Consider the following 27,728-nt stretch of genomic DNA (forward strand, 5'->3'; position numbering starts at 1 on the left):
GTTTTTGTTTTGAAATTCAAATCCAACAACAAAAGATTCAAAAACTGTCGTCTTGTCCCGAACTAAATTGTTTTTTTTTTCCATAATCCCATAGGTAAATAAACAGTTTCGCCGGGTGCGCTGAGATGGCCAAACCGCGTCCTTGTGTGGTACCTTGCTGCCAGGGTGAAAAATTCGAATTGGTGCACAAGTTCCCCTTGGTCCGCGAACGTGCCGAACTGTGGAAAGCCATTCTTAATATTCCGGCATTAGCGCAACTTGAAGTGGATGTGATCCGAAATCGATACTTTGTCTGCAGTCGGCATTTTCGGGATTCTGACTACAAGAACAAACTCTCACGCAGTCTCAATATGACGTCAAATCCTTCATTGAATCTGACCAGCCTCAGCGATGCCGAAGGTTTGAGTCGAGTCGTTCCGCCAATGTTGCGGGCTTATCCCAATTTCGAGCAGCAGCAGCCGCAGCAACAGCAGAAAGATGAGACTTCATTGTTATCGCTGAGTATAGAGCTTCAAGCAGAATCTACTCCAGAGCCCGGTTTCATCAAAAATGAATATACCGTGAATTCGCAACAAGCATCCAATGAAATTGACACCGGTAATCATCAATCCGTTGGAATTGTGAGCGCTGATCAACAATCAACGCATAGACACAAACGTCCCATGCAGAACAAAACCCTAGCGGGATGTACACCCGCAAAAATATTTAAGTTCAAACGAAAACTACCCTTATCACCGGTTGTGGGAAAGGAATCTGCTGCGCAAATTCATCACCCTCATTCAGACCCAGTTGTGCTGAGAAAAATAAAAGTGGCGTCCCCGCAGAAGAAAATTGCTGCTGAGAGCATCACTGAGTTGCATACGAAATTCACCATCTCGACAGAAACCCAAACGGATTTGGAAGAACCAATACCGGTTGAGACTGAACCTCTCACGTTACCTGCCGAAAACCTGGGTGAGGTGAAACAAACCACCAAAGTTTTGGCACTACTGGAGTGCACTCCGGAGAATTTACAAAAGCTGCAGCGCAAAATCAAGGAATGTAGCGATGGGGCGCTGCCTTTCGATGATAAGCTATTTTCAGACGTCAATGATGAGCAAGCAACAGATAGCGGTAAGTTCCCGTTCATCGCCATCGAGCGTTTTTTTTTTTGCTGTTGCGATTGATTCTGGGTCAGAATGGTTCGCATCAGTCCAGGAAGTACAGCAGCAGCAACGAACGAAACGTGCACGCGTGTTTGTGTTATTGCTGCGCCTTATCATTGCGTAATGTTGTACAATATATTATTAAATAATATTCAACTAGGAGATAATTTGTCAGTCATATTTTTACCCGCGATTGCTTAAGACGTGTCCGGTTTTGATTGTTGATTGTTCCCGTTTTCGTTTTCAGCGATGAAACCAACAGCTGCCGATGAACAGCATTTTCTCACGTTGCAAGCACCCGAGACGGATCAGCCGGTGCGGATGAGCTATATCTGGTTGCGAGATCACTGCCGGTGTAAGGAATGCTACAATCACGAGACATTCCAGCGATCACTCTCGATATTCGACATCCCAAACGATGTTAGCCCAGCGAGTTACGAGATTCGAGACGGGAAGCTGAACGTTTTGTGTGAGTATCGATTTGATGGTCTACCTTTGGCGTGATTATGATACATATTTCAACCCATTTTATTGGAAGAGTTTGAATGAAATGTAACGGCCACAAGGTCTTGTCTGATAAGAATACGATATAAACTTATATAAGATATACGGGAAAATCTTTTTTATGCGGTATATGAAAAGAAGGATATTTGACGAAGTTATCGTCCATCTAGTTTCATTCGATGTTTTATATGCATTTCAGTGCGAAAAAAGCATATTTGCGTCTAAATTATGCACTTCTCAAATCATTTCCATACTTCCATCAAATGCTCTAAGATGCGCATGACATGATTTATAATAGCAAGAAGTTTCGACATGCAACTAAAAGCACAACATAACCATGCGCAACCGAAAAGGAAAAGTGTCCCATCGCAAAATAGGGAAACAAAAGGAAATCGAACGGCGAATGGCGTGGATTTGAGTTATTTTCATGGGGGAAACTTTTTTATGCGGTCCCTATCTACCGCACAAAAAAGTTTTTATTTTCAAAATTTGTACCGAACACGATTTTTTAAAGCTACTAGTGAAGTTTTGTACGATTTTTTATGCTATATTTTTTGTGCGGTCCCTATCCCCCGCACAAAAAAGGTTTGGCTGTACCTCAAGGCAAAAGGTCTAAAAATTATACCCTAGAACAGATAATTGAAGGGATCCGTGCCAGCTTGTTCCTGGAATCAAGCATTTTACAGAAACATTTTGACGTAGGACTACGTCTAACCGGAAGATATAGGGGGTGAAATGAAAATCTAGGCACTGAACAAGTAGGAAAAAATGCAAGATTTGGAACGCTTATAACTCGAACATTTCTCAATAGATCGCAAAGGTTTTTGCATCAATTGATAGGAAATATATCTACGCATCTATCATAACGAATAACATTTCATTTTTCTTGAGATAAATAATTGAATAATTGTGAAATATCAAGCATTGTCAAAATGCACTATGTGCCCATTTTTGATTGGTCCATTTTGTGCTCCTCAAATCGTACCGACCAAAACGGGCAACTAGTACAGCAGCGAAATACAACGAAGCACGATTGGAAAGGAAAAAGAAAAAATATGAACGAAACATTGGTCGCAATCTCACACATGCGTAATTCTCGAGCCAATCATTCAGCTTAAAAATCCCCGCTCCGCTGCCGTAACGATCATTCTCATCCAAACCGTACACCACATCGTTTCGCATCACATCACACCAACAAACCAACACAAGCAGCAATGTCTGGACATGACAAAGGAGGAAAAGTAAAGGGAAAGGCAAAATCCCGCTCGAACAGTGTTGGTCTCCAGTTCCCCGTAGGTGTATCCGCCAATTGCTCCGCAAGGGTAGCTAGGTCTAGTGCCATATAAGAAGAAGAAGGTCGAGCTCGTTAGTACCAGTGCACCAGTCCACCTAGCCGCCGTTATATAGTTTCGGCCGCCGAAGTGATCGAGTTGGCTGGCAAAGCTGCTCGCGACGATAAGAAAACCCGCATTCAGAACAGACCACATTCGGTTCGGTGGACATCAAGACAACAACGGGCAGTTGCAGCGAGTGGCGAGTGGCAAACGCAATCGCAAAACAGCAGCAGGCAGCAGAAGAAAAAAAGTTTGTTTTTTATACAAACTGCTTTGGTGGCAAATCCAGGACAAGGCGGCATCGAGGGCGTTCGAAATGGTTTTTTTCAAAACCACGAGTACAAAGTTTTCTAAATTGGAACCATTCCATAAAACACGGCGCTTATCATCTTCTTCTTGTCGGTTTCCGAGATATTCTTCTGCGCCGTGCCGAACTTTTTGGCGGCTTTTCCACTATTCCACTAGTCTTCGGTGCCTTCGTGTTTGTTAGAAATACTGCATGTGAGCGAACAAATCGTAATGAATATATTTTTTGCCATCGATGCCTTTTAACGCTCATTCGTTCGTCTCGTTGGACTCGCCCCTTTGGCTGAGTCTGCTGATTTGTCTCTATCCTGTGAGCGTGTACCGCTATAGTACAAAACGCGCGGACCCGCTGAAAAATATATCATTCTATTTCAAACCGTAAATCAGTGTGGTTGTATGGCATCGTTTCACATCGCATCGCATAACATCAACAAAGCAACACAAGCAGCAGCGTGGACGTGTGGACGTGACAAAGGAGGACAAGTTAAGGGAAAGGCAAAGTCCCACTTGAATCGTGCAGGTTTGCAGTTCCCTGTTAGTCGCATTCACTGACTGCTCTGCAAGGGTAACTAGGCCGAACGGATTGGTGCCGGAGCACCAGTATACCTAACAGCGGTTTATAGAGTTTCGGCCGCCGGAGTGCTCGAGTTGGCTTGCAAAGCTGCTCACGACAATAAGAAAACCCGCCTACAGAACATACCACATTCGGTTCGGTGGCAACAACTAGTTCCAGCGAGTGACAAACGCAATCGCAAAACGGCAGCAGGTAGAAGAAGGAAAAAGTTTGTTTATACAGACTGCTTTGGTGGCAAAACCAGCCACCGTAAAACACGGCGCTTTTCAGGGCCATTGACCCTTTCAAAGAAGAGTTATTAAAAGTTATTCACAATACCAATGTGTTGAGAATTAAAACTCCTTCTGTAGCAGTTCGGTTTGAATCTGCTCAAACTGGAAAAATATGATTTTATTTTTAGTTTGAGAATGTAAGGTAAGTGTTTTTTTTTGTATTACATACAGATTTAGTTTTTTACTCCTACTACGAGAAACGTGCCTGGATTCTAAGTTGCCTCTGCATAAGTTTTTCGCTGCGTAAGTAAGGTTGGTAAGTATCAGAAGATATAACAAAATAACCAAATTCTTCTCACCTACGGTTTTAGAAATCACGCGCTAACTAAAATCGTGTTCTACTTATTAAGTTTCAGTTCAAATAATAGTCACAAAATCAATAACTAGACTCTTTTAAAAATTCACAACCAGTCTTGATTTTTCTTGGTTCTCGAATGTTCGGAAATGAATGGCTTACTTTGACGTTTCTTGCTCTAACTGTTTTCCGGTTGCCAGGGCTGCTGTCACTCAGATGAAGTTAATTTGGCCACTTGGGTTTCGGTGCCCAGTGGTTTCAACATTTCCCCGACCCGTAAACCTCGTCCAGAACCTGCTTCCTGGTCAGATTTACCTGATGACCCGATCTCGATGACTGCAAGTTTAGCTACTGGTCGCCGGAACAGCCCACCGGAAGTGTGAACTTCTGCTTGTCTCACACGGCCATCCTTGCCTGCGATGACTTTGTCCACTCGCCCTCGGACCCATCCATTGCGATTCTGATCGTCTGTGATGAATACTAGGTCGCCTACCTTAAGTGGTTTCGAGTCTTCCAGCCATTTGGTGTGCACGTTCATCGAAGGGACATATTCTTTTAGCCACCGCTTCCATAGTTCATCGGCGATGTACTGAGACCTTTGGTAAGTGCTTCGAAGCGCTTCAGCCTGACGTGTTGGTGCGATGCAAGGATCCTTCAACTCTGTAACGGTACCACGCAATTAATGGTTGGGCGTGAGTGCCTCGGCATCCGTTGATTCTTGCGGCATGTAGACCAATGGTCTGCAGTTAACGATCTCTTCGGCTTCGGCGATAACGGTCAAAAGAGTTTCATCGTTCATTCTACGGTTCGTGTTGAGTGTTGCCATAGTCGTCTTGACCGTCCGTACCATACGCTCCCATATGCCCCCCATATGAGGGGCCGATGGCGGGTTAAAGCACCAACGTGTCTTGGCATTGGTAAAGACATTGGCACAGCCTGTCCCGATCCGACGTATCTGCTCTTGGAGTTCCTTGTTGGCTGCCTTCAGGTTGGTGCCATTATCGGAGAAAATGATGATTGGTGGACCTCTACGCAGCACGAATCTCCGTATGGCCATGATACACGAGTCAGTGTTCAATTTGTGTGCAATCTCTAAATGCACTGCTCGGATCGTCAGGCATGTAAAAAGTACAACCCACCTTTTTTCGACCCGTCGTCCTAATGCCACCTCGATTGGCCCAAAATAGTCGACGCCGACATAACTAAATGGTCGCAGGAACGGCATCAATCGTTCAACCGGTAGAGGTGCTATAGTAGGTACTTGCGGTCGACTCTTCTTGACTCTACACCATTGGCAATTTTTCATCGCCCTCTTCACACCACTTCGCAGCTTCGGGATATAGTAACGCTGTCGGATTTCGTTGAACGTTGTCTCTCGGTTTGCGTGTCCATAACGCCGATGATATTCCGCTAGCAGCAAATCGGTGATATCGTGGTCTCTTGGTAGAATGATGGGGAACCTCGTGTCGTAAGGAATAAAGTCCGCATATTTCGTCCTACCGTCCATCCGTAATACATCACACTCATCTAGGAACGGTTTGCAGTGATAGATGGCACTGTTCTTCTCAATCGGAATCCAATTTTCCGATGTCAGTTGACGGTTCTTTTGTGTGATAGCTACTTCGCACGCAAACATCTCACGTTGCGCCGTTTTCCACAGCAGAACTTCGGCTAATTCGTATTCTTCTTGTTTCAGCGGAACAATGGTATAATTTACATCACGGATCACCAATTTTCGCATTCTTTTGGTAGCATCTGGAATGACCTCGATGGGCGTTCGATCAATCCGACGGCGGCAGTTCGAAAGGAACCTGTAGACGCAACAGATCGTACGAAGTAGAACATTCCACCGGGAAAACCGACTAACGTCGATTATTGGTTTATTTGCATTCGATGTGTGGAGCATGAGACATGCCCGGAGTTCGGTCTTCGTGTTTGGTGCAGGTGTCTTCTGTATCGGCCACATCTCCTCCGATTGCTGCAGAAACTGAGGTCCAGCAAACCAGGGTCCATCAGAATCCAAGCAAGGGCCCTTGCCCCACTTGGTGAGCATATCTGCCACATTATACTTCGTTGGCACCCAACGCCATTCGTCGATCTTCGTCTCTTGGAGAATTTCGCCGATCCTGAAGGCCACGAATGGTTTATACTTCCGCTGATCGGATCGGATCCACGAGAGCACATTTTGAGAGTCGGTCCAGAGCGTGCGTTTCATTATCTTCAGTTCATGGTTACCTTCAACTGAATTCAGCAATCTCGCTCCTAGTACTGCACCCATTAGTTCCATACGAGGGATTGACATCAGCTTCAGCGGGGCCACCTTCGTTCTTGCCATCACCAATGAGCACCGGGGACCATCGTCGGTTGTTATTCGGAAAAAAGCAGCTGCACCATACGCCTGTTCGCTGGCATCGACGAACACATGAAGCTGTAAGTCTTCGTAGACCTTCGGAGAAGCACCTTGTAGATAACAACGCGGGATTTTTACTTCTTCAATCATAGGCAGTTTCGATATCCACTGGGACCAACGTGTGTAGCTTTCGTCGTCGATCTTCTGATCCCAATCACAACCAGTACGTCACAGACTTTGTAAAACGATTTTGCCATGGATTGTGAAGGGAGATAGGAATCCGAGCGGGTCGAAAAGGCTCATTAAGCATCGGAGGGCTATCCGCTTTGTCGGTCGCTGATCGTTGATGAGGTACGGTAGCAATTCCTTCCGAAAGTTGGTTGAAAAGGTAAAAACATCCTCGTGGGGACACCATATAATCCCAAGAACACGTTCCGTTGCTCCATCATCATTTAGTTGCAGCGGCACTCGATCCTCAGTTTCTTGTCCACCTAGTGCTCGAGTGAACGATCTTTCGTTCGAGACCCAGCTATGCAGCTCGAACCCAGCTTTCGAATGCACGTAGCGGACCTGCTTTGCTCGATTAATGGCTTCTTCAGCAGTATCGGCGCTGTCGAGGTAGTCGTCGACATAGTGTCGACGAACTATAGCTCTTGCTGCATCTGGGAATTGGTCCGCATGTTGGGAGGCATTTAAATTCTTCACGTATTGAGCGGATGTAGGTGAGCAAGCTGCCCCGAAGGTTCCAACATCCATAACGTACACGTCCGGCTTACACGAAGGGTCTGTTCTGAAAAGGAAACGCAATACGTGTTTATCAGCTTCCCGAATCCGATATTGGTGGAACATTTCGCGTATGTCCGCTTTGAAAGCCACCGGTCGTTCTCTAAACTGCTGAATAATGGCTGGCAGCGATGTTAGAAGATCCGGCCCAGAAAGCAGCAGGGAATTTAACGATGTTCCATTCACTTGAGCCGCCGCGTCCAAGACCAAACGTATCTTGCCAGGTTTGTTTGGATTGACAACAACGCCGAGAGGTAGGTACCAAATCTTCTTGGGATTCACCGACACCATCTCTTCATCCGTCAACTTATGCGCATACTGCTTCGTCTGGTATTCTTCGATTTTTCGGCATACAGCCTGTTCGAGGGAAGGATCCTTCTTCAGTCGTCGCTCGAGACCACACAACCTCTTTAGTGCCATAGGGTAGCTGTCCGGCAGCTCGAAATCATCGTGCTTGAATAATAATCCGGTTTCGAAACGACCTTCAACACGAACGGTTGTTCTCTTCAGCAAATCTCTAGCTCGACGAACTTCATCCGACTCAGACAGTTCGTTCACTGTGACTCCAGCTTCTTCTACGACGAAGTACTCACGCATCACGTCGTGCAGTTCCTTGTTTGTAAGTTCGCGGTGACAGCCTAAAAAGCCTTCAATGTGCGAAGCTCCCCGAGGTCCGTAGATTGTCCAACCTAGGAGGGACCTGACAGCGATTGGTTCGTTGTTGTTTCCAATTCTTGATTCCAAAGGCGCCATCAGATGGATATTGTTAAGTCCGATCAGAATCTTTGGCTCCTCTCCTGCTTGGTTAGCCGAGTACAGTCCCTGAAGGTGCGGATATTGACCGATAATCTCTCTGAAATTCACGCGCTGTCTTGGGAGGTACAGCTTCTTCACCGTACGAGCTTCGTTCAAGGCCAATCGTTGTTCCATTGTATCACCTGACACTTGCAATGATAAGCACACGGAACCCAGTTCGCGACGGACGATATTTCCTGTCCACTGAAGCGTTAGTGGCTGCGGCTCTCCGCTAGCCTTCAGCTCATCGAAGAGGCTCTCCTCAATAAGCGTCATAGACGAACCTTCGTCCAAGTAAGCGGAAGTTTTAACCGATCGTTGATTGTAGTAGAGTATGATCGGTATAATCCTGAAGATCACCGAGCGCTGCTCCGTGATGTGAGCGTGATGTTGTTCTGTAGTCGGAGGTGCTGTGTGCCTCGGAGTTGAGTTGGCAATTGCATTACGGTGCACCAAAGGATGATGATGCTCACGACAGTTTCCAACATTGCAGGTTATTTTAAACTTACACCAACCTTCGTGCTCGTTTAGACACCGTTCACACAGCTTGTACTGCTCCTTCCATTTCAATCGCTCCGCACCAGTCATACTCCTGAAGACGTCGCAGTTCCTGACTCGATGTCCATCTTTCTTGCAGACTTGACAAACGAGTTGATGTTTCATGGCTGGACTACTGGGGTCGCTGTGTGCTTGGACAAATCCTTTCTCCCTTGACCTTGGTTTGTCTCCCTTGGCAGATGCTGTTCCTTTCGGATCGACGACTAAGATTACTTCAGTGGCCTCCGCTACGATACTGGATGTGAAATCCGCAAATGTCCGAAGAGTTACTCGGTCAGTCAATCTTCGACACTGCACCCACTCGCGCTTCGTTGCAGCCGGAAGTTTCTCGACTAGTTCCTGTATCAGGATCGGGTTAACCAAGTGATCTTGTAGGTTAGCTGCTTCCAAATGGTCACATAATTCTTGGACCGCCATCCCGAAAGGAATAAAAGTTTCTAATCGATCGCTTCTCGGAGCATCCGCCTTCCGGACCTTGTTTAGAAGCGCGTGAATCAACTGCTCAGGTCTGCCGTACAGCATCCGGAGCGTTTTAATCACCTGTGGTACGGAATTTGGCAAAAGTAGTCGACTACGAACGGATTCGAGTGCCGGTCCCTTTAGGCACTCTTGAAGGCGGACAAGATTCTCAATGTTACTAAATCCACAAGCATCCGTTGAGTTAATATAGCTGCTGTAAAATAACGGCCATTCTTCAATTCTGCCGGTAAATGTAGGTAGCTTCTTGGTGAGGATTTGACGAGCGGCGCGTTGTGCCCTGGTAGGCCCCGACCCGTCTCGAGAACTGGTCGTCGACGTTGACAATACCTCCTCATTTCTCCGACTTTCATCCCTAACGGATTCTTGCTTGCGGAATTGACGATTTACCTGTTGGTACTGGAGTGGGGCGATATGTCTCGGCTGTCGCGGTACCTCCGGATTCCGCTTGGGCGTTTGGTCCTCGTAAACTTTCAGAACCTCGTCCACGTTTTCGTTAAGAACCGCTAGTTTCGTATCCGGATTGACATGGTGGATTAGCCAGTCGTGCACTTTTTCCCGGTTGTCGTGTTCGGAAAAATCACCCAAATATTGTCCTCCAACTGCGCCGTCATCGCTTCCTATTTCGTCCAACACCAATTGGTGGCGGTCACGCTGATACTTTTCTTGTAGAGTGCGCTGCTTCCGCTGAAATTCAATTTCTTCTGCCAGCTGCTTCTCTAGCATCTCCTTCTCCTGAGCCAGTCGCCTCTCCTGCAGCTCCTTTTCCTGCTGGAATCGCTTTTGCGCTATCAATTGCTCGATCTCCAACCTCCTCTCGCGGATCAGTTTTTCCGCCTCTAGTTGTTTCTCCTTCATCGCCAATTCCTCTTCCATCCGACGCATTTCAAGCTCCATAACAGCGGAACGTTTGCTGACTCTTGAAACAAGCGATTTGTCATCGCCCCCTTGGATGGCGGAATTTCTCACTCTGCGTCTTGGTTCCGAGATAATCGTTCGAGTCGTAGACGTGGTCATGTTACCGGTAGGTGGTCGATTGTCGAGAGCCACGTACTGAGGTAAGGGTTTCGGAACAGTTCCGGTCGCGGATTTGCTACCGGACTTTTTCCCCTTTTTCTCCCTCTTCGCGGCACATTCCGAGCATCGGAAATCACGATGTTCCACACCGGGTGATTCATTCACGCAAGCGAAATGGAACCATGTCTCGCAGTCGTCGCAGGCAACCATCTGTTCGTTATCCGGGCCATTACATAAGCGGCAGCTTCCCATCTCAAAGTGAGGTTATGTAAATCTTTTGAGAAATGTTGAGAATTAAAACTCCTTCTGTAGCAGTTCGGTTTGAATCTGCTCAAACTGGAAAAATATGATTTTATTTTTAGTTTGAGAATGTAAGGTAAGTGTTTTTTTTTGTATTACATACAGATTTAGTTTTTTACTCCTACTACGAGAAACGTGCCTGGATTCTAAGTTGCCTCTGCATAAGTTTTTCGCTGCGTAAGTAAGGTTGGTAAGTATCAGAAGATATAACAAAATAACCAAATTCTTCTCACCTACGGTTTTAGAAATCACGCGCTAACTAAAATCGTGTTCTACTTATTAAGTTTCAGTTCAAATAATAGTCACAAAATCAATAACTAGACTCTTTTAAAAATTCACAACCAGTCTTGATTTTTCTTGGTTCTCGAATGTTCGGAAATGAATGGCTTACTTTGACGTTTCTTGCTCTAACTGTTTTCCGGTTGCCAGGGCTGCTGTCACTCAGATGAAGTTAATTTGGCCACTTGGGTTTCGGTGCCCAGTGGTTTCAACACAATGCATTCTAAAGTGACATAATATGACATATAATATGAACTGAATTATTTTGTTTATGCTTGTTTTTGAGATTATTGGTGGTTAGGGTCTTTTAAATTGATCATTCAGTTTTCACAAACCCATATATGGTTTCCGAATTAAAAGTGGCTTCAAATTACAACACATTGTATGCAGGATTGCATTAACGAATTTTCTCAATAGCAAGAACTGCTTTCTTTGGTTGATAACTGATGTTGAAAATTGACTGACGTTACATCTGCATTGTATAGAAAAATAACTAAGGAGCAACATGATGAGCTATGTATTTCCTGCTACTCTGTTCTTATTTTAAAGGACTTTAATCAGAAGGTCATCCGTCCCTGTATTTACTGTTGGTTTTTCAGAACGCTTATAGCTCGTTTTTTTCTCGACAGATCGTAGAGTTCGTCTCCAAAACCTCAGTTCTTTTTCATTTCTATTTACTTTGTTTGCAGAGACTACAAATCTTACAATTCATTCTTCTCCGAAACCACAGTTTAAGGTACGGTAATGTGCTCAATAGTGAAATATATGATAGTGAATGAGCTGATGACTACCTATGCATTCCCTATCACAGCCATCATTTTGATTGTACGATATGTGTATACGCCAAAAGATGCCCGGCGTTGAACATTTAATAGGGACAAAGCCTTCAGAAAAAAACAATATATTTAAAATATATATTTAGAAAAAGCTGTCCCCTTTGTATAGCCCTACGTCACTCTGGTTATGTCCCCGACATTACCCACCCGTCTTTTTTTTTATTATGGCACTATTAAGTTTTACAGATTTGTTGTCCTATGTACTAAAGCTTTAGTCATTTAGAAACCGGAATTACTGCGCTAGAAGACTGCGTCCACTAGGTGTGATTCCTGCAATATTTTGTGAATTTCGCATTACGGAATTCGATTGATTCTGATCCAATCGGTGCATTTGCTCATTATTAGCGTATTGTATATTCCATATTTTGAGACTCATCGAGAAGACCGTGTTCTTCATTGGAAATTATCTGAAGTGCACCAACCGCTACTGCGTGGAGAGATATAAGTTGATGGTTTCAACCATTATAATGTAAATTAATTAAAATCAGTCTTCCAAAAAACACACATGTGCACGCGATGTTCAAATTTCATGTCTTTGTTGTACACGAACATGCTTTTCGTTAGCGTTCAATGTCCATTCCAAACACGTCCAATGAAGCACAAACATTAACATGTACAAATGACACGCGTTTCTCACGTCATAAACAAACCCGGTCTTTATAATTCAAACAAATCATGTACAAAACCCACCACCCGTTTTCGCAGTTGTCATTGCTCTTCGGTCCCTTTCATGCACGGAAAAAAATATTTCTCCTAAAACATTTCTTACATTTCATTACATTTGGAGCATCTTAGGAATATATAGATAATTTCGATATATGTCCGGAATTATGCACAATGTGTCTGCATGTTTAAGTATTGCGATATTTTAAGAAATGGGCATTTCATTCATTTTTTTCAACTTCTAAAACCGTTTTTTCAGAAGACGCGTTATGCCTAATATTTAATATTGTCTCAATAGTTACAATCAATGATCTTTAGAGAAGCATATATTTTAATTGCACTGTCACAGTAATAAAGCAATATGTATACCCTAAACAAATATTATGCGTTACATTGCTTCTCACCCAATTACTGAAAAAGGATAATAACTTGTGTGCAATTCTCCAACGTTCTTTGTACAGGTCAGACTCGATTATTGTTGGGAACATGGACATCCGTAACGATCAATCGTTCGATGACAACACAAACATCGCTGAGCTCACTGGTGGCAACCAAACTGTCACGCGTAGATGCGTGCAACAGCATAAGGCAAGGCGCAAATTGAGACGCATATAACGCGAGTAACTTGGCGCGATACAGCGCCTGTTTTTGTGGCTAATGAAAACAGATCGGCGCAAATTGGCCAGATGACGCGATATGGTGGAGCGCTCGTGAGACACGACTCGCGCGACGCTGTGGCTGAACCACAGTTTCTCGTGCTGGTCATGCCGGTTGTGGTAGTTGTGTTGGTGAACAATCATATAGCGCTGTGGGTTTGATACTGTATGGCTGTACTGGTCGGGTGATTGTGTTAGTAAATAAATATATCGCGCAACTCTGTGTTAATCAGTCATTGTATGCGAGTGGCATGTTATTTACACCAAACTGCGACTCAATATGCGCTCCACCACGCTACGTTTGTGGCACGTATGAGTCGTGTTGGTAGTCTCACGTTCGCTTACGAGCGCTATACGCTTCTCAAATTGCCACTAGCCTAAGAGAATAAACAAAAGCACTAACACAGTGTATTTCGACATCGTTTAATGTACACTGTTCCGTCTTCAACGAAAGTATAGGGCTCTTGCTACACATACATGCAGAGTATCTGTTGGGCAAACATCATTTGTTTACATTCGTAGCTTCTAGGCAGCAGAAGCGGATTCATTATCAATCGACGTTCTTGTAGATGATTTAAATATAGTTACGATCTTTCTATTAGCGCGAAATATTCCGTAGAACTAACATGAACTTTGTGGAACTTACTAGCACCTATTTCGCGATGTTCATTGAGCGACTTTGCCACTAGATTTGAATCGAAACAATAACAGGAAAGGATTATCAGCATGTTCGGACCTAGCTTCAAGACACAGAAGCTCGAGCTATCGTTCGATAGCTTCTTTGTGTTTTTTATATTTAGCCAATTGATGGAATTTCCGATCAATTTTCTTATAACCGATCAATTTTCTTATAACCGATCAATTTTCTTATAACCGATCAATTTTTCCGATCAATTTTCTTATAAGTTTCCGATCAATTTTCTTATAACCATATTTCACTTTTCCGCAGAAGCATTCAGGTACCCGGAAATCATATCTGAGAATTGGTTTATCTATCTGGCTGAATATGTTCTTAGTTTCAACATAACCATCTGCTTTTTTGGCGAAACTAACCAACGGTTAAGGATATCTGCACACGAATATTCATTATAGTTTATTTCTTCACGAGAACAGCAATTCAGGAGAAAAGCACAAAGCCTAAATGGGAGCACACTTCACCTAATCCGGCTATACAATCGCAATGTGCAATTTGCATTGTTTCTGTGAAACTTTTTGAATAGTCAATCTGCTGCTTCCATTGATATTGATCATAGTCATAACAGCAATTTCTATTTTTCTCCGTGTATATGGCTTTGGCGCTAAAAGTAAATATTGTTATGTAAAGAGACGTATATTCGCATGTTATTAATATAGTGCTAGGTAGTGCGGACCAAGGCGCTTATATCAATGTATAACAGGTGAAGCAACATCATCACTTCATTAAGGAGGGGATTACGGTTTGTGGAGCGGGGGTTGTTTGTTTTGTTATTGCTAGGATACGCTATTTTTGCCTTTTTACATGCGAGAGTGTGGAAATGAGAATGAAATACTACAAAATCATCCCTTCTATTTCACATAAATTCGCAAAAGCCGAACATAGTAGGCATCGTTCGAATAAGCATCGTAGCGATTTGTAGAGAGCCGCCGGCAGCGTTCTGATGCCGTTTGTAAACAATACCGACAACAATTCCAATATGGCTGAAAGTGCATTTCATATGATTGTTTCACCTGGTACATATAGAGGCGCCTTGGTGCGGACTGAATCAAAACGGCTGTCAAAAAAGATCCAATTGAAATGTCAAAAGAGATCCAACGATCAGGAGTGTTATTTTTCTTATGATGATCAACACTATAAAAAGGGTATTGTTATCAAGGGCAAAAATAATTAAAATTATAAAATGAACGAACTACATTTTTCCGTCAACTGTTTAATTAACCATTGCATCTCTGAAAGAGCATCTTAGCCTTTTACTGAGCAACGCATTTTTAATGTCCCCTTTCTTTGACATAACGTTTTGCCGAACGAAATAAAAACAAACAAAGTCAGAGTCACGTAAATGTTTACTCCTGCGATTTGAAAATATTCGATAAAAAGTGGAACGAAGAGATGCCAGGTGATTTTTTAAAAAAAGTCTGTAAAAACATGTGAATGTCTGTTAAAAACGTGGAAAAGTCTGTAAAAGTGTGCTGATCTATAGAATTGTCTTTTAACGTTAATTTTTACATATTCATTAATATTTTGTACATCGCGATGCACGTAAGATTGTATTTTGTATATATTAGGCTGTCAAAAAAGTCCTGCGGTATTTCCTCGAGGTGTCGTTGTAAGCGCGTAGTTCTAGTTGTATTCATTGTATCGAGTCATACTATAGCTTGTTGGAAAGGTATTTTTGCGCGCTATAATATAGTCATTGACAGTGTTTTGTTTGGTTAAGTCGTTCGTGAGTTATAGTGTCGCAAATATGGAGCAAAATAAAGAGAAAATCCGACATATTTTACAGTACTACTATGACAAAGGCAAAAATGCATCTCAAGCTGCCAATAAAATTTGTGCAGTTTATGGACAACAGTTTCCATTTCCACCGCACAACGTTGGTTTCAACGTTTTCGTTCTTGTGTAGAGGTCGTCGAAGATGCGCCACGCTCCGGAAGGCCTGTCGTCGAAAATTGCGACAAAATCGCTGAATTAGCCGATAAAGACCGGTATAGTAGCAGCCGTAGCATCGGCCAAGAGCTGGGGATAAGTCATCAAACCGTTATTAACCATTTGAAGAAGCTTGGATTCACAAAGAAGCTCGATGTATGGGTGCCACACACGTTGACGCAAAAAAACATCTTTGACCGTATCGACGCATGTGAATCGCTGCTGAATCGCAACAAAATCGACCCGTTTCTGAAGCGGATGGTGACTGGCGATGAAAAGTGGGTCACTTACGACAACGTGAAGCGCAAACGGTCGTGGTCGAAGCCCGTTGAAGCGGCTCAGACGGTGGCCAAGCCCTCATTAACGGCCAGGAAGGTTCTGCTGTGTGTTTGGTGGGATTGTCAAGGAATAAACTATTATGAGCTGCTTCCCTATGGTCAAACGCTCAATTCGGACCTGTACTGCCAACAACTGGACCGCTTGAAGGTAGCACTCATGAAGAAGAGGCCATCTTTGATAAACAGAGGCCGCATTGTCTTCCATCAGGACAACGCCAGGCCACACACTTCTTTGGTGACGCGCCAGAAGCTCCGGGAGCTCGGATGGGAGGTTCTTTTGCATCCGCCGTATAGTCCGGACCTTGCACCAAGTGACTACCACCTGTTTTTGTCCATGGCGAACGAGCTAGGTAGTCAGAAGTTAGCCACAAAAGAGGCCTGTGAAAATTGGCTATCCGAGTTTTTTGCCAATAAGGAAGCGATCTTCTATAACAGGGGTATTATGAAGTTGGAATCTCGTTGGGAACAAGTCATCGAACAAAACGGCGCATATTTGACTTAAAACAGATTTTTTTTTATCCCATTTATTTATTTAAGGCTCATTAGCATTTTAGCTGTAACAGAGCCGAATTTTAATCGTGTACATGTCACATGGTTATCATATCTATAATTAGCACATTACACAGTTGCCATTCGCCAGTATTCCTTCTATACCATTACATATGGTACATTCACACAGTAGCCATTTAGGCGTAAGATTATTCTTTCTGTTCTTCCATTATCCATTTGGACCACCGGACAGCGGAGACAGTGGTTGATCATTGTTGAGTTATTTATAGAACAGCAGCCCGATGTTTCTTGCAGAGCAGAGCAGTTGTATGGATGAATCGATCTTATTTCGACCGTGGATCGATCTCCATCGCTGATGATTGTTGCGTGGACGTAGCTATTCTGTAACAACACAAAGATGGTCAATGAGGGCCCTGAGTTTTGAACTCACGATCGATCGCTTACTAAGCGAACGCGCAACCAATGTAGCTACGAGGACCCCCTGATTAAAACAGATGATTGTAACTAATTTTATGAACAAATGAAAATTAAAAAAAAACATACCGCAGGACTTTTTTGACAGCCTAATATATACAGCCATTCCATGCCACTATCAGATTTTCGTCAAAAGTGGTAATTTTGTTCTTTATCGTAAAACATTAGACCCGTATTTCTTTTTATTTTCTCATTAGGGTGCCCATTTCCATTTTAGGGTGGTCCAAAAAATCATTTTTTTTCCACTTTTTCCAAAAATGATTTTTTTTTAAATTCATAACTTTCGAACCACTTAACCGATTTAGATGATCGACATATCAAATTGAAGCCAATGAGCTCTAATTGAAAAATATTGAACTTGCAGAGAATATGGATCCTATTTTCGTAATTATTGATTGTAGTCGTTTTTGAATGTTTTCATGACTAGAGGGCTAGAGGGCGCTATATTTTTTAATATTTTTTTTGAAAGCTGAGAAAACAGATTTTTCGAACCACCGTAATTTTGTTCATATCTAAAAAACGAAAAAATAGCATCTCTGATATCGAGATATGTTATGTAAAAAATCCTCAGCTTTCAAGAAAAAATATAAAAAAATATATAGCGCCTCTAGTCCAAAGTCATAAAAAAAATAAAAAACGACTACAATCAATAGTTACTAAAATAAAATTATTTTTTCCGCAAGTTAAATATTTTTTAATAAAAGGCTAGGTCATTAGTTTCAATTTTATATGTCGATCATCTAAATCGGTTCAGTGATTCAAAAGTTATTAATTTTCATTTATCATTTTTGGAAAAAAGTGGAAAAAAATGATATTTCGGACCACCCTAAAATGGAAATGGGCACCCTAATGAAAACATAAAAAATACGGATCTAATGTTTTGCGATAAAGAACAAAATTACAACTTTTGACGAAAATCTGAGAACCACTACATCGGTTTTGCATGGAATGGCTGTATATAAGAGTGCCAATGGATGTATGTGAAAAAAGTGACCCTCGAATTTTCAAAGCGAACTTGATTAAAAATGTTGATTCCCACGAAAAACTACCCTATGCAAAATATCAGCTCAATCAGACTTCATTTACTAGTGTCGCACAGCGGTCAAAGATTGAGTTTTTTGAAAACCGACAAAATCACCCAAGGGGGGAAATCGGAAATCGGGGTTTTCGAAAAAAAAAATTTTTTTTTTCGTGATAGCAGTAAGTCTCGACGTTTCATGCAATTCTAAGACATTTGGCATCCAAATTTTTTTTTAAAACCCCGATTTCCTTGGGGGATAAAAGTGGCGACGAGGAAAAAGTTCAATTGAGAACATTTTGCGCGAGTGAGCAAAAGCGTTCCGTTATCGGAAGAGGAGGAAAATTGCCGACAACGACATGTTTTCGCCGGGAGTGACCCGCAACACCAATCAGTACCGGGAAATGGACTGCAGCAAGATCCAGCAGTGCAAAATCTCCCGCCGGTAGTGAGTGCACACCAACAGCAGTCTCAGCCAACCATCCGCTCGCCGATGTTTCAGCAACAACAACAATTCAATTTTCCATCGATAGACCCAACGATGCTGCAATTTATGCAACAAATGCAGCAACAGATGCAACAATCATTGCAACAGCAGATGCAGTAACAGTTACAGGTGCAAATGAAGCAGCAGCAGGCATTTTTGAAGCAGCAGGAGCAGATGTTTCGGGCGGTGATGTCGTCCATCAATATTCAAGTGCCGACGAACCCGGAGCAATGTCTCGATTCGCTGGCATTACGCCTGTTTCATCAACGCACTATTGTGAAGTTTTGGACCGATTAAGAACCGTGATTAAGAACATAAGGCCAGGTTTATTGACGAAAGGAGTGTTCCTCATCCACGATAATGCGCGGCCCTATTCTGCTCGTGTAACTCAAGAGCAATTGAAAAAAATCAAATGGACTGGCATCGTCCTTACTCACTCGCCCCTAGCGACTTATCACTTATTCCCGGTGATGAAACAGGCGTTCGGCGGTCATCGATTCGATAACACTAAAGAAATTCGTGACGCAGTTACATCGTACTTCAAAAAGTTGGACGCTACGCACTTAGCGCTCGGAATAGAAAAACTCGTGCCACGTTATGAAAAACGCCTCGAACGTTACGGCGATTATGTAGAAAAATATAAAATAAAAAGTAGATTACGAAAATCACCTTGTTTTTTGTACTAACATTATTTTTCCGCGATTTCTGAGGCACTGAAACTTATTTTTTGAACAACCATCGTAATAGGACACTATCATGAAAAAAACAATGTTCAGATTCTAAAGAGAATTTGATTCTGATTGGTTTGTAGATGAAGCCTATAGCACAAAATACTGGTAGTTGTTAATTTTCGGAAGCTGTATGAAATCAAACTGTGATTATTCGTAAAGGTTTTTTTTTCAAAATTGCTCGAATATTTTCGAACAAAAAATGTTTGTTTGCATGTTGAGCATACGTATTACGTTGTGTACATATACAAACATGGGTAGCACAGGTCTCAACACCTCGAAAACCACAAAAACCCATGTTTTTGAATTTTATCCTCAAAACTGTCATAATATTTTTTGTCTATTGAAATTTTTTTCAATGCTTCGAAGGACGAAATAATACTTGTCGAAATAAATTTTTTTTCGAGAAGGAATATATACGAAGTTTAAGCAAAATCAGCGCTAATTTTTTCGGAAGATTTTTTTTTTCATGAACTTCCTGAAGAAAGAAGTAAAACATGTAAATTCATTAGGTAAACTGGGATGAAAGGTTCACATTTTTTCCTGACAGGAATCTCTACCGAACTAACGAACTCCTTTTCAAATTTCAGGGAAGGATGGCCATGCGTCGAGCTACGAGCTGGACTTCATATTCAACTCGCAGTTCGAGGTGTACAAAGAAATCCTCCAGCAGGAGCACAACCGGCCGATTGTTTGGGATCGCAAGCTGATCAGTGCTTTCCCAGAGTACAGCAGAGTAACGCTGAATCAGCTACTATGCGAGGACGAGATTGTTAAGCGAGTGGTCGATAGTCTGGTCATGTTTGGAGTGGCATTCATCGAGAAGGTTCCAGCCAATCAGCAAAGCACTGAAATTGCCGTCAGGAGAATTTTTCCCATCCATAAGACGCTGTTTGGCGAGATGTGGACTTTCAGCGACTCCATGGACCACAGCGACACGGCGTACACTCGGAAGTATCTTGGCCCGCATACGGATAATACGTACTTCAATGATGCTTCCGGTTTGCAGGTGGGAGTCGCTCAAATTTGATGCTTTGATTTTCAACTAACAAATCGCTTCCGTAGGTTCTACACTGCATCCAATTCAACGGAACGGGCGGAGAAACGATGCTAATTGATGGTTTCAAAGCAGCGGAGCAGCTCAAGCAGAAGGAGCCGGAGGTTTTCGAGCGGCTATGCCAGTATCCGGTGACCTCCGAGTACATTGAAGACGGAAAACATCACACCTACTGCGCACCGGTCATTAAACGGAACATACTCACCGGGGAGGTTGAACAGCTCCGCTTCAACACGTACGACCGGGCGGTGCTGAAAACAATTCCCCAGCTGCAAATTCCCCAATTCTACGCGGATTACAAACGACTTGGGACGGAAATTCAAGACGAGTCGATCGTGTGGACGTTTCAGCTTACGCCCGGCACCGTTATGATCTTTGACAACTGGAGAGTTTTGCACGGTCGGCAGGCCTATACCGGGAAGCGTGTGATGACCGGATGCTACGTTTCGAGGACCGATTTCCAGAGTGTAGCACGAACGCACGGTGTTATCTCCTGAGAGTAACGGGATGAATGTTGAAGAGCAATTTAAATGTTTTTAAGTAGCGAATGTATTTGTGTTACTTTTTGAACACGAAATAAACTCGGGGGGCTTTCGAAGTGAATTAAATTTTCTGTTTATCAGCGAATCTCATCCATATTTTTTTTATCTCAAGCTTACCTCATATCAGCATCAGCTTCATAAATGCGACAAACTTTATGGCAACTAAACACAGGGTGGTACCTAATCTGGAACCGCACGATGTGAGATCAAAAAATTGCACCTGTGCGAACAGAGGCACCCGAATTTCCTCGTCCAGCGGGAACTGTAAATCAACGCGCGGTCCAAGCACTATCTCCGCTTCCTGCGCCACATGTTGCCGGGGAACGTTGCGGACTGTCGTTCTCCCGTGGAAGATATGGTAGTTAACATTTATCAGCATACTGTTGCACTTGAAGAAGGCAGCCGGTTGGGACCAACTTGCCGTTACTTTCTCGTCAATAACGTTCAGCGCACGGAATTGCACCCAATCCAAGCTTCGATTGACCGGATTGCCATATTTTGAAAGGTATAAATTCAACATTTCGCTGGTTTTCTCTCGAAGCTGGAGGGCCACATCGCGCAATAGTAGCGAATTTATTTCCTCCTGTAGATTGAGGCAAATTTCCGTAAAGTTCGATTCGGTCGTCACGTTGAGTTGTGGATAAAAGTTACACTTGCTCCATATGTTTTCACCAAACAGCACATTGTGATGCATCTGGTCATTCAAAACGCATCGATTCTTTCTGCTTTTGGGTAGACGCAGACGGAACGTCTCATCCGGTGCTCTGGTACCGTTGGTGAAGTAACCTAGCATATATTTTTTCGATTGCTTGCGCTCTTCTAAGCTGGCGTTTGCGGGGATCAAACGCCTGGATACTATAAGAGGTTTTCCCTTCAAATATCCCAGATTTCCGCTAACCTGGCGAGAGAAATGATTCTCGTTTCTTCGCTTAAATTCGATCCGTACACTTTGCCAAACGGTGTCACTTTCTAGAGTGGAAAGCTCCGCTATTCCACATTGGAGTTTAATTTCCACCCCCTCTAAGTATGTATAGTTGTGAAGCATCACAATCTGAAGTTCCGGACAGTACCAAGTACCATCCGCGTCGCCATCGGTATCGGCGCCGGTCCGGTTGGATGACTGACAGTCTCGGCCTGCTAGGTTACAATACTGGACCGTGCTGTTGAAGCAGTCGTCATCCATACAGTGCTCCATGAGGTTTTCGGTTTTGGGAACGCGCAAATAACGAACGGTCGATTGCTGCGTGACGAAGGCGGCGAGCGATGTCTCAAGCTCCTCCAGCGTACGGATACATGACGATGTTTGGTCGCGCAGGAAGCGAACCGGTTGATTTATCTGACAGTGAGAGTTGGTTATTGAATAGGGAATTGCTGGAAAGGGGAAACAGAAAATTAATAGTAAGAAACAAGTCGATTGAAAGAGGTTTTTACTGAATGTTCCCAGTCTCTCGCTAGTTTCATTGTATAGTTGCAGGATCCCGTTCACTCGATAGGTTGAAGCGGGCCCTAAATTTCGGCCCTCACCGGAGCCGAAAATTTCCTTCCACTTATGTTTCGAAGACAAGTATTTTCGTGTGGGATCGTAGTGCTGCAAGTAAATAGTGAATAATAATCGTTTGAAAAGATATGGAATTACCAAAATGCTCTGCAATGGTTCAACGAAATCGTTATCTCTTTAGTTATAGAAGTCACGTGGTAGCCATCTAGGATAAGATCATGGCAACAAGAAACACGTACCGCCTGTCATGCATCAGGACGTAGAAATGTTTTATTTTATAGTAACGAGGTTTCATTGGAAACTAGCTGACCCGGCAAACTTTGCCCCGCCCAAAATTTGTTTTTTGTTATGAATACCTTCAAACATACACGTTTTCTAACTATAAGCAAGTTCATGGGTCCAATCGCACAACTGTTCATTGATTGATCTTCTAATCGACCCCGTTGAATTTACGTTTTACTATAACATTCCTAGTATTTCTACCAAAACTCATTATAATATCAGATTATTTCCAGACACAATTCTCGTTCAAGATTTTTCAACCACTTGCAAATAACATGTTTTTCCGTTATATGGAATAAATGTTTTATACAAAAAATATGATTCCTTCCTCGAGTTCTACTCTTATCAACAAATTCGGCGATACTTTTTTTATTGGTATAGATAGAAGAAGATATAGGAGTGCATTTCATCACATTAAAAGCCATTTCCAGTTTCGAACAAAGATCAATTTCGCCAGCGCAAACATCAGCCCTTGTCACTATGTAATTGTAGAACATATGGGAATTTAATTTTCCGAATTTTCCCTTTTTCCTTCAGAGTTTTCCGAAAATTTTAAATTGTCATGTTTGGTTGAAATATGTGTAATATTTTTATAGGACCCCCTCTCCATTCCAGAGAAGGGAGGGGTGTCATACCATCATAGAAACATTTGTCATACCCTAAAGCCCTCACATCCCAAATTGTGCTTGACTAGTTCTCGAGTTATGCAGAAGTTTGTGTTTCGTTTGTATGGCAGCCCCCCTTAGAGAGGGGGGAGGAGTGTATTCACCATAGAAACGTTTCGTGCCCCGTAAAACCTTCACATGCCAAATTTGGCTCCATTTGCTTGATTCGTTTTCGAATTATGCAGAAATTTGTGTTTCATTTGTATTATAGTCCCCCCTTAGAGAGGGGGTGGAGAGTTTAACCACCATAGAAACATTTATTGCACCCTAAAACCTTCACATGCCAAATTTGGTTTCATTTGCTTGATTAATTCTCGAGTAATGCAGAAATTTGTGTTTCATTTGTATGACAGTCCCCCCTTAGAGAAGGGGTGGAGAGTCTAACCACCATAGAAACATTTATTGCACCCTAAAACCTCCATATGCCTGATCTGGTTTCATTTGCTTGATTAATTCTCGAGTAATGCAGAAATTTGTTTTTCATTTGTATAGCAGCCCCCTCCTCGCCCCTTAGAGAGGAAGAAGGAGAGGGGGTGGAGTACTAAAACCTCCACATGCCAAATTTGGTTTCATTTGCTTGATTAATTCTCGTGTACTGCACAAATTTGTGTTTCATTTGTATGGCAAAACAAGATGAATTCATTGTGAACAATACGCTGAGCTACCACCCAGCAAACATTAAATCGCATAACAAGCGTATATATAACATCATATGCCCTAAAATTTGGTTGGCATATAATGCGCCTAACTGGCATATGCATGCAAAAGTGGAGGCCATATACATACATGGCAAATGCTTACCCAATTTGTTTGGATGAATATACAACTTTGACCGGCTATAATAGCGATTATTCTTCTTCTTCTTGAATGGCGTTAACGTTCCCTGTGGAACTTTTGCCGTCTCAGCGTATTCATTAACTAGCGTCGTTCATTAATACTTGGTTGAGATTTCTATGCCGAATAACACGCCTTGAATGTACTCTTGAGTGGCAAGCTCTAGAATACGCGTGACCACAGTGCAGGCCGGAAGAATTTTCTTTGACGAAAAATCCCCCAACCAGAACGGGAATCGAACCCGAACACCCGGCATGATAGTGTGGGACGCTAACCACTCGGCCACGGGCCAATAGCGATTATGTTGGAATTGAATTGCGATCTAATATGAATATATTCATGAATTGTCAAAGCACCAAATACGACTTTTGTGGGTTCGAACTCCGGTCGTCTGGATTATCATCCACCAGCTATCTCGCGAGGCTATCTGAAATTTAATTCAACAGCGGTTAAAACTTTCGAGTGCATCAGCATCTCAATGACATTTCAATATGATGTAATATGTTCTTTATTAGGATTTAATATGATTTACTGTTTCATGATTTTCTTCAGCATGCAACACGATTTACTAAAGTACTGAATCGATTTAAATTATACGCTTATACGACACACAAACTGCATCAGCGTAATATACGCATATGATGCGGATTAAATATATTTTACGACAATGTACATCATAAAATTGATGTTTATTATACCGAATTGCGACTTAATTTGATAATGGTATGTAAAATCGAGTTTTTACATTTTATGCGATTTCAAATATACACGATACATACTTTGATTGATATGATTTCTTGTAAGACTTGACACGTGCAAAATTATACGATTTAATGTTTGCTGGGCAAGCTCTGGTCATTTTGGTTTACAACCAAACATGCTTTCTTCACGGAGAAACATCGCTCCAATGTAGCATGTGACAGAATAAGGATCTCTTGACAAAGTGAAACAAGTTTGTATATTCTTTTCCCGCTGCGCCTCTGAGTTTCTTCACCCACAACGATGTCCCAACGTTCTTTTTTTCGACGATAGTTTTTCGGCATTTCGCACGAACCCAAAGTATCACAAAACTATTTTTTACATACTTTTCTATATAATTTTATGATCTTTGGGCACAAACAAACTCACTGAGTGTTGAAAAAGATCACGTAGTTTATGGACAACCCCTCAAATCAAACAAATTCTACTATAGTGCAATTCCAAATGATATCATCCAAAAAATACAGATTTTAAAAAGATGTATTTTTGATTTGAATGAAAGTTTGTATTCCGTTTAAGTTGGAGGAAAAGTCCAACGCATTTGGGAATTTTTTGACTCAAGTGTATTTTTTTAAAAGGGCGTATCGATTTTCGTAAGAGAAATTTTTATTAATTTATATCTCAAAAACTATGAGTCGTATCAAAATAGTGTCTTAGAAAGAGTTATAGAGTATTGAAGTTAAAACGTGAAAAAAATATGAGAAAAAAAATTGTACTTTTTTTTTATTTACAAAAAAGAACTTCAATTTGCAGTATCTAAAATAAATATGTTTTTAATTTTTTTTTTATTTTCATTTAAAATAGAAGTAATGTAGAAAATTAAAAAAATTAGTCCAAGTTGGCAAAACTATTTCTGACGAACTTTGTGGAACATCGAATTTTTATGAATTTTCGAAACTTTGAATTTTTGTATGTAGCAATCATATTTAGCCACAAATTATGAATTCTGATGTGATTTAAAACAAAAAAGCTCTTCATTAATCTCCTTCTAAATGCAGCCATTCTCGAGATATTTAAAAAAAATATTTATAATTAATCGTTTTTTAAAGGAAAAAAGGCTCGTTTACTATGTTTGTCGTGTTATACCGCCATGTTCATGAACTTTTATGAATTTTCTTATAATTTTCAACAACTTTTCCAAATACAGACCCCGGTCATAACTCGCGTTACATAACGCGAATATTTTAGTTTTTGCTTTTTTAGTTTGGTATATACTGAAGAGTCTTACTACTCCGAGGTTCAAGATGGGTTTTTTCTCTATTATATGAACCGTTTTCTTGCCATTTTCGCAGCTAGAATATTCCAAAATCAAAAAAAAGATCTGATATCTGGATACTTTCAGTATAAACTGAAAGTGTGATATCTGGTAAGTATAGGCGTCAGGAAAAGCAACAGGCGCATCACGCCACGTTTCGCGCCAATGAACGAGTTGATAGCTAAAACTAATAATCAGCATTTTTAGGCTATAAAAGAGTTAGCGCCATGTGGCTCAACCTCTTTTTCGCGTGTAGATCGGTGCAGTGAGGTTTAAGTATTTGACTTTAAGAAAAGTGAATAATAAAGTGTTTTTTAAAAACTCGTTTGTTCAAAGAACAAACATAACTGGCGCAGCGCGGTGCGGATAAGTATCGAAGTGAACTAAAAGAGACCCAGCGACAGGAACCGAGAAAAGCCACGTCATCCAACAGGGGATTAATCACCAGGAACGACGCTTCATCGAGGAACGACAGCTAAGGCCCGCTTCGATCTTGTGAACACATGTGGAAAATAATAACGTAAGTCATTTTTATCCTTTTACTGTGGAAAAATTGCAAAAGCAAGAAAATGCCTAGCAACCGATCAAGTGAAATTGAGCAGCTCCAAGCTACTGTGGCTGAGCTCCAAGAAATGCTGCTTAGCAGTGGAAGACAGTTTGACAATTATAGACTGCCTGACCCGATTCGAAACATGTCTGAATTCACAGGCATCAAAAAGGAATTACCTGCCTGGCTTGAAGAGCTAGAAGAAATATACCAAATGTACTTAGTGAAGGGAGACAACAACGCTCCCGACACGATACCCAGCCACTATATGAGGGCTATTAAAAATAAAATAAAAGGTGATGCGCGCACCGTTCTATGCGCAAACGGAAATCCTAATACCATACCTGGCATAAAACGGGTTCTGTCGGAAATTTATGGCGATCAGAAAGATCTAGCCACAAACTTGTCTCACCTATTTCACATGAAACGAGGTGATAGAAATAACCATAAATTTTATACGGATGTAAAAGAATTATCCACAAAAATCAAGATGAACCTATCGCTTAATCCACTGCAAACAAATGATCTGATTGAAATACTAATAGTTACCAAATATTTAGACAACATAGGCGAGCCACTCGCATCCATAATAAGACAATCCAAACCTACCACATTAGAAGATGCATACCAATCGGTATGCATCAACCAAAACGCTGAGGTGCGAAATCGCCCATCATACAGTAAATTCCCACGACAAAAAGACAACTACAAAGACAAACCGAACAGCAACGGCGAAGCGAAATCCAATCCCCCTCGCTTCAAACCCGCGGCAAAACCATTTCATAAGAACAAAGCCGAAGTTCACAATAACGAAGTGAACGACGACACCGACAACGACAAAGACAATGACGATGACGATGACACTGCAAGCGAAACAGGAGACGAAATAAATTTTCAAACCGTTCGTGTAGCAAACATGCCAACATGAACTTTATTCCATACCTGCGCCTGTCCACCACGAAGGGAT

General features: G+C 42.1%; 3 protein-coding genes and 1 long non-coding RNA gene across 5 annotated transcripts in view; 1 reads left to right on the top strand and 3 right to left on the bottom strand.

The window, feature by feature from the left end:
* Window positions 1–20,987, top strand: LOC129768564 (trimethyllysine dioxygenase, mitochondrial). Its single transcript, XM_055770297.1, has 4 exons — window positions 1–1,113; window positions 1,393–1,614; window positions 19,913–20,331; window positions 20,388–20,987. Exons 1-4 carry the CDS (start codon window positions 126–128, stop codon window positions 20,874–20,876), a joined length of 2,118 nt encoding a protein of 705 aa, XP_055626272.1. The 5' UTR covers window positions 1–125; the 3' UTR covers window positions 20,877–20,987.
* Window positions 4,200–10,433, bottom strand: LOC129768567 (uncharacterized). 2 transcript variants are annotated; one of them, XR_008741691.1, is made up of 2 exons: window positions 4,435–5,226; window positions 4,200–4,374 (listed from the first exon to the last, which is right to left on the bottom strand). XR_008741691.1 is itself a non-coding variant. In XM_055770300.1 (2 exons), exons 1-2 carry the CDS (start codon window positions 10,408–10,410, stop codon window positions 4,348–4,350), a joined length of 654 nt encoding a protein of 217 aa, XP_055626275.1. In that variant the 5' UTR covers window positions 10,411–10,433; the 3' UTR covers window positions 4,341–4,347. The 2 variants fall into 2 exon arrangements, 1 of the variants encoding a protein (XP_055626275.1); XM_055770300.1 differs by lacking the exon at window positions 4,435–5,226 and adding an exon at window positions 9,784–10,433 and having other exon boundaries at window positions 4,341–4,374.
* Window positions 10,467–11,196, bottom strand: LOC129768570 (uncharacterized). Its single transcript, XR_008741692.1, has 3 exons — window positions 10,944–11,196; window positions 10,814–10,883; window positions 10,467–10,746 (listed from the first exon to the last, which is right to left on the bottom strand). It is a non-coding gene; the product is annotated as an uncharacterized LOC129768570 (long non-coding RNA).
* LOC129768565 (tectonic) overlaps window positions 20,976–27,728 on the bottom strand; it is a 16,778-nt gene continuing 10,025 nt past the window's right edge. The window contains exons 3-4 of the mRNA XM_055770298.1: window positions 22,353–22,509; window positions 20,976–22,292 (exon numbers count right to left, since the gene is read on the bottom strand). Coding sequence (XP_055626273.1) covers window positions 21,040–22,292; window positions 22,353–22,509 — 1,410 coding nt within the window. The 3' untranslated portion in view covers window positions 20,976–21,039. The remainder of the gene's footprint in view (window positions 22,293–22,352; window positions 22,510–27,728) is intronic.

Source organism: Toxorhynchites rutilus, chromosome 2 (assembly GCF_029784135.1).
Source record: "Toxorhynchites rutilus septentrionalis strain SRP chromosome 2, ASM2978413v1, whole genome shotgun sequence".
NCBI lineage: Eukaryota > Metazoa > Arthropoda > Insecta > Diptera > Culicidae > Toxorhynchites > Toxorhynchites rutilus.

Bases quoted from the DNA above. Each gene is read 5' to 3' on its own strand.
- LOC129768564 (XM_055770297.1), top strand. From the start codon at position 126: ATGGCCAAACCGCGTCCTTGTGTGGTACCTTGCTGCCAGGGTGAAAAA. The intron at 1,114-1,392 runs GTAAGTTCCCGT...TTTCGTTTTCAG, and splicing joins TGAGCAAGCAACAGATAGCG to CGATGAAACCAACAGCTGCC. The intron at 1,615-19,912 runs GTGAGTATCGAT...TTCAAATTTCAG, and splicing joins CGGGAAGCTGAACGTTTTGT to GGAAGGATGGCCATGCGTCG.
- LOC129768567 (XM_055770300.1), bottom strand. From the start codon at position 10,410: ATGACCACGTCTACGACTCGAACGATTATCTCGGAACCAAGACGCAGA. The intron at 4,375-9,783 runs GTAAATCGTCAA...TTACTTACGCAG, and splicing joins CCCCACTCCAGTACCAACAG to CGAAAAACTTATGCAGAGGC.